The 12,460-nt window shown below is 36.1% G+C and overlaps 1 protein-coding gene and 1 long non-coding RNA gene across 8 annotated transcripts in view; one reads left to right on the top strand and one right to left on the bottom strand.

Moving 5' to 3' along the window:
• Positions 1 to 12,460, bottom strand: part of LOC106783078 (uncharacterized) — a 259,582-nt gene that overhangs the window by 213,599 nt on the left and 33,523 nt on the right. The window lies entirely within an intron of this gene.
• The window catches only part of SPMIP4 (sperm microtubule inner protein 4), a 49,674-nt gene that overhangs the window by 19,006 nt on the left and 18,208 nt on the right, over positions 1 to 12,460 (top strand). The window contains exons 4-5 of the mRNA XM_001498834.5: positions 2,488 to 2,559; positions 4,955 to 4,984. Coding sequence (XP_001498884.2) covers positions 2,488 to 2,559; positions 4,955 to 4,984 — 102 coding nt within the window. The remainder of the gene's footprint in view (positions 1 to 2,487; positions 2,560 to 4,954; positions 4,985 to 12,460) is intronic.

The raw sequence follows: 12,460 nt of genomic DNA, 5'->3' as shown, positions 1-12,460 counted from the left end.
CATAGGAGCCCCAAATTACTACATCATCAGTTCAGCTTCCAATTCAACGGGACCACTGTTGTATCCTCTGCTGAAAGCACTTCAGCCTTGATCTCTAACCCAGCAAAGCCCAAGGTGGCTGGGGAGGAAGTAAACTTTTTCTAAGTGTAGTAGTAAGTCCAACAGTGAGAGGCACCACTCCCACTTCCACCCTTTGCTTTTTAAACCATGCATTCTGGCCATGGGGGAGACTATTTACTGGTCACTGCTTCAGATCATATGCCACACTCTTTAGGACAACACATCCAATACTGAATCTTCAATGGGCTCTTCCACCATTCTATCAATACGGTAAGACCAATGAATGCTTTAAATTCAACCATTGCCTTATTTCTTTTGTAGTAAATTGAGTTCCTTAGTCTGAAAGAATGTTGTTTAAGATGGCAGGCAGTGAATAGAGCATTCAGTAAGTCCACTGGCGATGTAACTGGCAGAAGTACAATGAGAACGAAAGGGAAATCCATATTTAGAAGTGTCTTGTGAGGATAATGATCTCTTTCATGGAGGAAGGGGTCCAATGTAATCAGCCTCCCACCAGCTGGCTGACTGTACACCCAGGGAGATTTTTCTCTGTGAATTACTTAGGGTTGGTAACTTTTGCTGGCACACTCATATGTGGCCAGGTCAGTTTTGATGAGGGGGAAGTTCATGTTGCTGAGTCCATACATAATAACTTCTGTCCCCATGATAACTTAGTTTATGAAGCCACTGAGCAAGCACTAGGGTGACTGGAGAAAGCCTGATTGACACCCACAGAGTTGGTCATTTTATCTACCTAATTATTAAGAACATCCTCAGTTGTGGGGTTCTCTTGGTGAACATTCTTGTGGGGTACAAATAACCCTCAGACTCTAGGGCCATTCTCAGAGGCAGAGAAAGCAAGTGTTTTTGGAATCTACATTGGGTAGATGAGATATAGGGTGGGTGTTCAAAAGATACTGGGCAACGACCACGAGGGACAGTTGAGCACTACAATGTATATTAAAACATTACAAATGCCAAGAGTAAAGGCTAATGTAAACTATGGACTTGAGGTGATAATGATGTGTTGATGTAGGTTCATCAGTTGTAAGAAATTTACCACTCTGGTGGGAGATACTGATAATGGGGGAGGCTAACCATGTGTGGGAGTAAAGGGTATATGGGAAATCTCTCTATCTTCCTCTCAACTTTGCTATGAACCTAAAATTGCTCTAAAAAAATAAAGTCTTTTTTAAAAAAATCAAACATAAAGTCCAGTCTCCTTTGACCACTGCCCCACCAATCCCAATCTCCTTCCTGGAGGGAACCACTGTTACCACTTTGGTGTGTCTCCTTTCATACCTTTTGTTAAACATTGACATAATTATACACCCACCCATTGAAGTATATGGTATTATTTTGTTTATGTGTGGAATCATTTGATACAACGTATTAGGCAACTTGGTTTTTCTTTTCCTTCTGTAATCTAGAGATCGTAAATACAGATCTACCCCATTCTTTTTAGTTTCTCATAATGTTCCATTATATGGATGCATCATAGTTTATTTAGCCATTCTCATATTCTTTCCTTTTTTTGCATTAACTATATGTAATGAATATCCTTGTACAGGCCTCCCTGAGCTCATACACAAATGTTTCTCTAGGGAAAATCCTAAGTGGAAGTTAAGGGTCACAACATATGAATATTTTTAATTTTAGTAGATATAGCCCAATGCTTTATATTCTCATGGTAGTGTCTAAAAGTATCCATTTCCTCATACTCTTGGCCAACTATATCATATTACCAAAGTGTATAATTTTTGCCCATCTAATGAGTATAAAGGTTATCTTGGTTATCAGAATGCATTTCTCTGGTCAGGCTGAGTACTTTTTTCCTATGTTTATGTTTTCTTATGTGTGGTCATTTACATTTCCGTTTCTGTTCTTATTCTTTGCCCATTTTTATTGGTTGTCTTTTAGCTATAGATTCTTATGTTCTGGATATTAATCCTTTACGTATCTTACTTACAAATGTTTCTTCCAATCTTTGTTTTATTTGAGTGTTTTTATACTGTCCTGTATTCAAAAGTTTTTCATTTGATGTTATCAAATTTCCTTTTGGTTTTTGACTTTTAAAAGAAAAATCTTATTTCAAATGTTTTTTCTACCACCAAAAAAAATATATAGTTTCATTTATTTTCTTTTAATATTTGTGTATGTTTTCCAATTCTTTAGATTTTTAATCCACCTTAAATTATCTTTGTGGATAGTATGAAATAGAAATCTATTTTTTCCAAATGGCTAGTGAGTTTTTCCTGCATTGTTTATTGAAAACTAAATCCTTTTCCACTGATTTAAAATGCCACCTTTCACATACTGAATTTCCATATATACATGGTTGTATTAGTCTATTTGTCCGTTACTGTCTCACCATTACACTGTGTTAAATTGAAAAGATGTTCAATTTAATCTTTTCTTTCTTTTCAGAAAGGTTCCCATTGAACAATTCTATTATTTGACGCAGAACAAAAAAAGTGACATCTATGGAAATGATTCTTTGTAAGTTTGGGGTTTCTTTTCCTTATGTGAGATCAAATAACATTTTTAACTGGAGATGAGTTATATGAGAAATAAAAAAGGCCCAAAATGGGAACTTTTAGAAAAACAAAAGGGTTCCTTTTTTTTAATAAGATCATTAATAATAGAAACTAAAACCAAACAACAAATACAAAACAATAAACCGAAAACTCACTAATAATTTGTGGCATTTAAAAAAATGGGAAAAATGTAGGAAATATAGAATAGTAATGTTTGAAGGGACTCATACAGGTCATCTTGGAACATTTCCCTGCCTTTGAACTAGTTACTCAATTGAATAAGAGTCTGTTACATTTCTTAAGAGGTTCATAGAAAATGCTCTAGCACCCTCAACAAAATTTTTAATCAGAATTTTATGAGGAGAGAGATTTGTTATGACAATCTACAAATAACTCTTAACAAAATTACTCCCTGAATCTCTTTTTTGAATAAGGAATACTTGTTAATTACCCTTTGCTTAGAGAAATTATTTTCCAATATATTAAGTTATTTTTCACTCTTTGAAATAGTTTGTTGTATATATTACAAAAGCATACTTTTTAATTTTTGGATAAAAATAAAACTGACAGCATTGAAGTAACAATGAAAATAGCACTTTACCTTTATTAGAATTCTTAGACTTTTCCTAGGTAAGATGTTAGTACAGAGCTTGGCCACAAGAGGGAGCCAAAAAGACATGAAATTTGTGGTTATGAGGCCTTCTTTATCACTTTGGGGTTGGTAAACTCAGAAACTGATATGTAATAATGTACACCGGAAATTTACTCAATGTTATAAGCCAATATGACCTAAATAAAATAATAAAAATTTTTTAAAGTAGATACAGAATGTGGCAGTAAAATAATGGACTGGTTCAGGTCAAGAAATTTGTGTCTCTGAGCAGTTTTCATTTTCATTTTATCCTTTCAAACTTTGAATTTTTAAAAAAGGTTCCCACTTATTCTTTTTAAATTTTTTTTCCATTTTGAGTCAAATCAATATTAGGCATATACCTGTCAATATCATAGCTAATTTGTTACATGAGAAAAATTTTAGATGCTGATTTAATATTTCACATGTAACAGCCAATCTAGTAACTCTAGATCCCTTGAATCAGTATATTCATTGCCCCCGTTTCTCAACTCAACCAGAAATATAACTGGAAGACAAGACATGCTTTTTTTCAGTTCCAAGCCTCCAAACTTGAGTCCAAAGAAAGATATAAACCTTTTATGGTTCATGTGAATTATATGTTTATAATACATTATAGACTAATAAAATTATATGGCTTATATACCATTTTTGAAATAAAGAAACGTTAAAAATTAAACAGTATACTCAATTTTGCTGATCTTTACTATCGACTGATAACATTCTGTTCACTTTTCATGCCTGAAATATTTCAGGGATATTTGCATAGGCTGAAACTAATTTTGAAATCCAAGGATAGTGGATGACAATCCTTCTCTAGTGTGGACTTCGCTCCTGGGCTGCAGTCTTGTTTCTTGGCATGAAGGGCTCAGAGTAACCTTTGAATGAATTGACTCAGAAGAGGCATGCCTCTGGGAGCTTGTTCAGTTTCTTCTAGCCTCTCTGTCAACTGGGCAACATTTACTATCACAAGAGATAAGCAATCCTGGGCGAAGGGACAAAATACACACAGTGCATATATATCTTCTCCAACCAGGCCATGCTCAGGTCACGTTAGGTCATGTACTTGCACCACATGCATGGTGTCAGGCTGCCTCAGAACACTCTGGCTACTGCCTGACCCTGAGGGTAGAGGTCAGCAAGAACCAGATCTGTGTTCTCATTAGAAGTGGTCAGTCCTGTACCTGCACTGCAAATAAGAAATGCAAAACGGGTGGTGGGTGAGACTGCAGTTAGAATAAGCAGAATGGAAAAAAATGATCAACAGACAACTGAGATATGATGATATATATGTCTGCTCAATATTCAGTGTTCCATAAAATCAATCAAGAATATTATCTTAAAGATACTGTAGTATGAAAATAGGATACATCTTTATACTTAAGCAAGTTTCTAATAGGAGAGTAAGTTATAAAAAGTCCTTAATAGGGGCCAGCCTGGTGGCCTAGTGGTTGGGTTCACATGCTCCACTTCAGTGGCCCAGGCTTCATAGGTTTGGATCTGATCATACATACCACTCATGAAGCCATGCTGTGGTGGTATCCCACAGACAAAAGAGAGGAAGATTGGCACAGATGTTAGCTCAGGGGCAATCTTCCTCAAGCAAAAAGTGGAAGATGGGCAACAGATATTAGCTCAGGATCAATCTTCCTCATCAAAAAAGAAAGAAACAAAGAAAGAAATGTCTTTAGTATAAATTAGGATTTTTTTCCTGTTTTTATTCTAGGTTACCCAAACCACCTAATTCAACAGTAGGGTAAGTATACAACTTATATTTTCCTTCCCTGTTACAATCAAGGAAAAAAATACTGGCATTCCATATGTCTTAGTATGAGGACAAAATGAGACTTTTCCTGAAAGATTTTAACAAGTGAGAGGAGAGGCTGGTACAAGTGCAAGGTAATGGTACTACTGATTTTCCCCAATTATATCCCCTGCTAATCTTCTTTTTAAAATAAACTTTTGAATTTAGTATAGTTTTAGATTTACAGAATTATTAGGAAAATAGTACAGAGAGTTCCCATATACTTCATACCCAGTTTCCCCTATTATTAACGAATTATTAGGAAAATAGTACAGAGAGTTCCCATATACTTCATACCCAGTTTCCCCTATTATTAACGTCTTACATTAGTCTGGTACATTTGTCACAATTAATCAGCCAACATTGATGCATTACAATTAACTGAAGTCCATACTTTATTCAGATTTCCCCAGTTTTTCCCTAATGTCCTTTTTCTATTCCAGGATCCCACATTATATTTAGTGGTCATATCTCCTTAGGTTCCTTGTGGCTGTGACAGTTTCTCAGACTTTCTTTTTTTTTATGACCTAGATAGTTTTGAGGATTACTGGTCAGATCTTTTGTGGAATGTCCCCCAGTTGGGATTTGTCTGGTGTTTTTCTCATGATTAGACTGCGGTAATGTTTTGGGGAGGAAGAACACAGAGGTAAAGTGCCATTTTCATCCATCATATCAAGAGTACCTGCTGTCAACATAACTGTTGACGTTGACCTTGATTACCTAGCTGAGGTCGTGTTTACCAGGTGCCCCCACTGTACAGTTAATCATTTCTCCCCTTTCCATCCTATACTCTTCAGAAGAAAGTCACTGTGTGCAGCCCACTCTTACTCAGTCTGGAATTACGCTCCACCTCCTTGAGGACAGAGTACCTACGTAAATTATTTAGCATTCTTCTGCATGGGAGATTTGTCTGTGCTCCCCCATTTATTTATTTATTCCATCACCTATTTATATCAGTATGGACTCATGGACATTTATTTTGTACTTTGGTACTATAGTAGTAATCCTGCAGTATTTTCTATCTTTTGTTACTCATATTGGCCATTGGGACTCTCAGTTGGCTCCTGTATCCATGCCCCTATCATTCTGGACGGTGTGTGTGCGTGTGTGTGTTTGTTTTGTTTTATTTTTGTGTATTTCATCACTTATCGTTGTAGGGTCTTTTGGTTTTTTCTTTAAGTGCTTCCTTACTTTCTGGTGCTACAAGATGCTCCAGGCTCATCTTGTACGTTTCCTGCCCCACTCCTACAATTGGCTGCTTCTCCAAGGAGCCCAGTTCCTTCTATTGGAGAATGGTGTTAGAAACTAGGACCTGAGCACCAGGTGTGCTTGGTGCTACTGGAGTCCCTATCAATCTTTAACTGAAAATATTAAGCTGACATTTAAAAACTGTGCTTCAGTTAAAGCAAAGATCTCCTCAAAAGGCTATTAAAATTAAAGACTAGCTCATTTGGGGTTGTTTTTGTAAAAACAACTATGCAAAAACCTTTGTTAAAAGTAAAGCCCTTTTCGTTGGGTTCTTTTTCTCTGGTCACCTTTCTGCTTGTAGTCTGACAAGTTCCAAAGTCTCCTCCTCTGGCCTGAACTCCTCAGACATCCCCCGGAAGAGCCGGGTAACATCTTGACAAACATCTTGGTAAATCTTGTTCAACAGGGCAGAACAGCCCATGCCTCCAACTGGATGACTCACTGAAGAGAAACCAAACTCCCTTCTTTAAATGTGTGTGTGGTTGAGTGAGTGAGTGACGTTCTACACCCTTTTCCTTATTCTTTGTCTCTTTTTAGGGACTTAAGACACAAAATGGAAAGTAATCTTTATACATCATTTAATATAACAGGAACATATTCATTTTCTACATAGTCTTAATTTAAAGGAATAAATATACATTCTGGTCATTTAATACAATTGTACCCAAAACTTGAATGGGATACAAATTAAAAATTTATTTCAAGATAAAATTTTGCAACATTTTTAACAAACAAAAATAATCTTTGCAATATATACAAGATATTGAATGAAATCTCATAATAAACATAAACTCAAGACACACAAAGTCCATAGCTTTCAGGTCTTAGAGTAAAATACATTTTCCTAAATCATTACTACATATACCTTAGTACTATTTGCTAGGAAATATACATTTCTAGAATCTGAGGGGAAAAACATTTTAGAGAATATATGCAAAACCAACAAAAAATTCTTGGGATTGAAAACTATCATATGATGGAAAAGCAATGAGGCATTTTAAATGTTTCTTATAGAAATTATTCTCATTATTTCAGAGTCATACCATCCATAGTGACTTGCAGAAGCTACTAGATAAATTTTGCTGACACTTAGAAAACAGTGAAAGGAAAAATTATATAACAAGACTCTAACACTAACGTTCATGGCACAACCTGTACATTTGTTTTGACCTGATAAATACAGACATTAAACAGCTTTCCCACAGCTTTGATGGGTTATAATTTTAAGCACTATAAATGCAGTTAATCTTTTTTTTTTAATTTGAGTTTGTAATAGTTTACATCAATGTGAAATTTCAGTTGTACAATATTTCTTGTCTGTTACCACATAGGAGCTCCCCTCTACCCTCCCCCTTGCCCACTCCCCATTCTTCTTCCCCTAGTAACCACTGAACTGTTTTCTTTGTCCACTTGCTTGTTTATATTCCACATATGAGTGAAACCATCTGCTGTGTGTCTTTCTCAGACTGCCTTATTTCGCCTAGCAAAATTCCCTCCAGGTCTTTCCATGTTGTTGCAAATGGGATGAATTTGTCCTTTTTTCTGGCTGAGTAGTATTCCATTGTGTATATATACCACATCTTCTTTATCCAATCATGAGTCAATGGGCACTCATGTCTTGGCTATTGTGAATAGTGCTGCGATGAACATAGGGGTGCATATGTTACTTTGGGTTGTTGATTTCAGGTTGTTTGGGTAGATACCCAGTAGTGAGATAATTGAGCCATATGGTAGTTCTATTTTTAGTTTTTTGAGGAATCTCCATACTGTTTTCCATAGTGGCTGCACCAGTTTGCATTCCCACCAGCAGTGTATGAGGGTTCCCTTCTCTGCACACCCTCTCCAACATTTGTTATTTTTAGTCTTAGTGATTATAGCCATTTTAACAGGCATAAAGTGGTAACTTAGTGTAGTTTTGATTTGCATTTCCCTGATGATTAGTGATGTTGAACATCTTTTCATCTGTTTATTGATGAAATAAATATCTTCTTTGGAAAAATGTCTGTTCATATCCTCTGCCCATTTTTTGATTGGGCTGTTTGTTTTTCGTTGTTCGATTGTGTGAGTTCTTTATATATTATGGAGCTTAACCCCTTATCAGATAGCTGATTTGCAAAAATTTTCTCCCAATTGGTGCGTTGTCTTTTGGTTTTGATCCTAGTTTCCTTTGCCTTGCAGAAGCTCTTTAGTCTGATGAACTCCCACTTGTTTATTTTTTCTTTTGTTTCCCTTGTCTGAGAAGACATGGTATTCAAACAGAGCCTTTTAAGTTCGATGTCAAACAATGTACTACCTATATTATCTTCCAGGAGTTTTATGGTTTCAGGACTTGTCTTCAAGTCTTTGATCCATTTTGAGTTTATTTTTGTGTATGGCATGAGATAATGGTGTACTTTGATTCTTTTGCATGTGGCCGTCCAGTTTTCCTGATACCATGTATTGAAGAGACTGTCTTTTCTCCATTGTATGTTCTTGACGCCTTTGTCAAAGATTAGCTGTCCATATGTGTGCAGTTTTATTTCTGGGCTTTCAGTTCTGTTCCATTGATCTGTGTGCCTGTTTTTGTACCAGTACCATGCTGTTTTGATCACTATGGCTTTATAGTATATTTTGAAGTCAGAGATTGTGATGCCTCCAGCTTTGTTCTTTTTTCTCAGTATTGCTTTAACAATTCAGGGTCTTGCTTGCCCCATATGAATTTTAGGATTCTTTACTCTATTTCCATCAAGAATGTCATTGGGATTCTGATTGGGATTGCATTGAATCTGTAGATTACTTTGGGTAGTATGGGCATTTTAACTATCTTTATTCTTCCAATCCATGTGCATGGAATCTCTTTACATCTCTTTATGTCATTATCTATTTCTTTCTGTAATGTCTTATAGTTTTCATTGTGTAAGTCCTTCGCCTCCTTAGTTAAATTTATTTCTAGGTACTTTATTCTTTTTTTTGCAATTGTAAGTGGAATTGTATTCTTGAGTTCTCTTTCTATAAGTTCGTTATTTGAGTACAGAAATGCAACTGATTTTTGTATGTTGATTTTGTACCCCACAACTTTACTGAAATTGTTAGTTATTTCTAATACTTTTCCGATGGATTCCTTAGGGTTTTCTATATATAAGATCATGTCATCTGCAAACAGTGAGAGCTTCACTTCTTCACTCCCAATTTGGATTCCTTTTATTCCTTTCTCTTGCTTAATTGCTCTGGCCAAAACCTCCAGTACTATGTTGAATAAAGGTGGTGATAGTGGGCATCCTTGTCTTGTTCCTGTTCTCAGAGGGATGGCATTCAGTTTTTCCTGAGTATGATGTTGGCTGTGAGTTTGTTATATGTGGTGTTGAGGTAGTTTCCTCTGTCCCCATTTGTTAAGAGTTTCTATCATAAATGGCTGTTGGATCTTGTCAAATGCTTTCCCTGCATCTATTGAGATGATCATGTGGTTTTTATTCCTCATTTTGTTAATGTGGTGTATCACAGTGATTGATTTGTGGATGTTGAACCATCCCTGTGTCCCTAGAATAAATCCCACTTGATCATGATGTATGATCTTTTTTGATGTATTGCTGTATTCAGGTTGCCAAAATTTTGTTGAGGATTTTTGCATCTATGTTCAGCAGCGATATTGGCCTGTAGTTTTCCTTTTTTGTGTTGTCCTTGTCTGGCTTTGGTGATGTTGTGATGTTGGTGATTTGGTGATCAGAGTGATGTTGGCCTTGTAGAATGTGTTAGGAAGCATCCATCTTCCCTAATTTTTTGGAATAGCTTGGGAAAGATAAATATTAAATCCTCTCAGAAAGTTTGGTAGAATTCCCCAGGGAAGCTGTCTGGTCCTGGGCTTTTATTCTTTGGGATGCTTTTGATTACTGTTTCAATCACTTTAGTTGTGAGTGGTCTATTCAGATTCTCTGTTTCTTCTTGATTCAGCTTTGGGAGGTTGTAAGAGTCTAAGAATTTATCCATTTCATCTAGCATGTCTGTTTTGTTGGCATATAGTTTTTCATACTATTCTGTTATAATCTGTTGTATTTCTGTGGCATCTGTTGTTATTTCTCCTCTTTCATTTCTAATTTTATTTATCTGAGCTTTCTCTGTTTTTTTCCTTTGTCAGACTGGCTAGGGGTTTGTCAATATGTTTATCTTCTCAACGAACCAGCTCTTTGTCTCATTGATCCTTTCTACTGCCTTTTTTTGTCTCAATAGCACTTATTTCTGCTCTGATTTTTATTATTTCTCTCCTGCTTATTATGGGCTTTGTTTGTTCTTCTTTTTCTAATTCAGTTAGGTGTAATTTGAGATTGCTTATTTGGGTTTTTTCTTGTTTGTTAAGGTAAGCGTGTATTGTGATAAATTTCCCTCTTAATATGGCTTTTGCTGCATTCCATATGAGTTGGTATGGTATGTTTTCATTTTCATTTGTCTCCAGATTTTTTTGATTTCTCCTTTAATTTCTTCAATGATCCATTGCTCATTCAATAGCATGTTGTTTAGTCTCCACATCTTTGTCCTTTTCTCAGCTTTTTTCTTGTAATTAATTTCTAGCTTTATGGCATTGTGATCAGAAAAGATGCTTGTTATTACTTCAATCTTCTTAAATTTATTGAGGCTTGCCTTGTTTCCCAATATATAGTCTATTCTTGAGAATGTTCTGTGTGCACTTGAGAAGAATGTGTATTCTGCTGCTTTTGGATGGAGTGTTCATATAGAACACTATATAGACTATATATAGACATATATAATGTCTATTAAGTCCATCTGGTCTAGGTTTTCAATTAATTCCACTATTTCCTTGTTGATTTTCTGTCTGGATGATCTATCCATTGATGTGAGTGGAGTGTTCAGGTCCCCTACTATTATTGTGTTATTATTAATGTATTCTTTTAGGTTTGTTAATAGTTGCTTTATGTACTTTAGTGCTCCTGTGTTGGGTGCATAGATATTTATAAATGTTATTTCTTCTTGATGGAGTGTCCCTTTGGTGGCTATATACTGCCCTTCTTTGTCTCTCTTTACCTGTCTTATCTTGAAGTCTACTTTATCTGATATAAGTATTGCAACACCTAGTTTCCGTTGGAGTATGGATTTTTTGTTGTTGTATATTGGAGGGAAAATATTTCTGAGAGACCTCACTCCACCATGATGCTGACGTCACCATTCAATCCAGTTAATCTCTTAAACTCTTTCTTTAGCTATTCTCCTATAAGAACCCAGAGCATCCATACTCCTGGCACACACCTACTTCTCACTGCTTGCACGTGCTCTTTTGGAGGTCTGAGTCCTCCCTGGTTATATTTGCTGGAAAAAAAAACAGAAATCTGGTGTCTCACAGTTCTGGAGGCTAGAAGTCCGAGATCAAGGTTTCGGCAGAGTTGCTTTCTTCTGAGAGTCTGAGAGAATGTTTCATGCCTCCCTCCTGGCTTCTGGGGGTTTGCTGGCATCTTGGGTGTTCCTTGGCTTGTACATGTATCACCCAGAGCTTCCTTCACCTTCACATGGCATTCTCCCTGTGTCCGTGTCTGTGTCCAAATTTCCTTTTTTTATAAGGACACTGGTCACATTGGATTAGGGGCTCACTCTACTCCAGTATGACCTCATCTTAACTAATTACATCTGCAATGACCCTATTTCCCAACAAGGTCACATTCTGAGGTAGTGGGAGTTAGAACTTCAACATACAAACTTTGGGAGGACACAGTTCAACTACCAACACGGGTCTTACTTTTTTTTCACTTTATTTTCTAATTCCATATAACATTTCTCTATTCCATGGGCTTCCTAATCTCAATTTTCTTCTAATTTAGACAGCTCTCACATAGCTTTTTTTTAAACTTCTGCTAGTTCTTTTTAAAAACTCTACTAGTTCTTCAAATGATAGGAAAATTATATCCCTGTGGTCTTTTTAACTTGTTGGGTTCTTTTTCCTTCAGTGTACCAGCTATTTTTGGGTTTTTTATTTCTCAACAGTACTGGGTATATAAACAGGCCATATATTTTCTGTATTGACTGCTTAAAGAAACAGATGGCCTGAGTTCAAAGTCCAATCTAAGACGGCTAGAGGTCACTTGGCATACTGAAGCTGAATGCTCAAAACGATTCCATAAACTGGGATCCTCTTAAAACAAGAGGCAGGAGTTGAAAGCCACTAGAAATTCTTCCTGTAGCATTCTAAAAACTACAAAA

The sequence above is a fragment of the Equus caballus genome, chromosome 4, assembly GCF_041296265.1.
Source record: "Equus caballus isolate H_3958 breed thoroughbred chromosome 4, TB-T2T, whole genome shotgun sequence".
Classification (NCBI taxonomy): Eukaryota; Metazoa; Chordata; class Mammalia; order Perissodactyla; family Equidae; genus Equus; species Equus caballus.
Note: the sequence above shows the minus strand (reverse complement) of the source record. Positions and strands in the feature narration are given on the sequence as shown.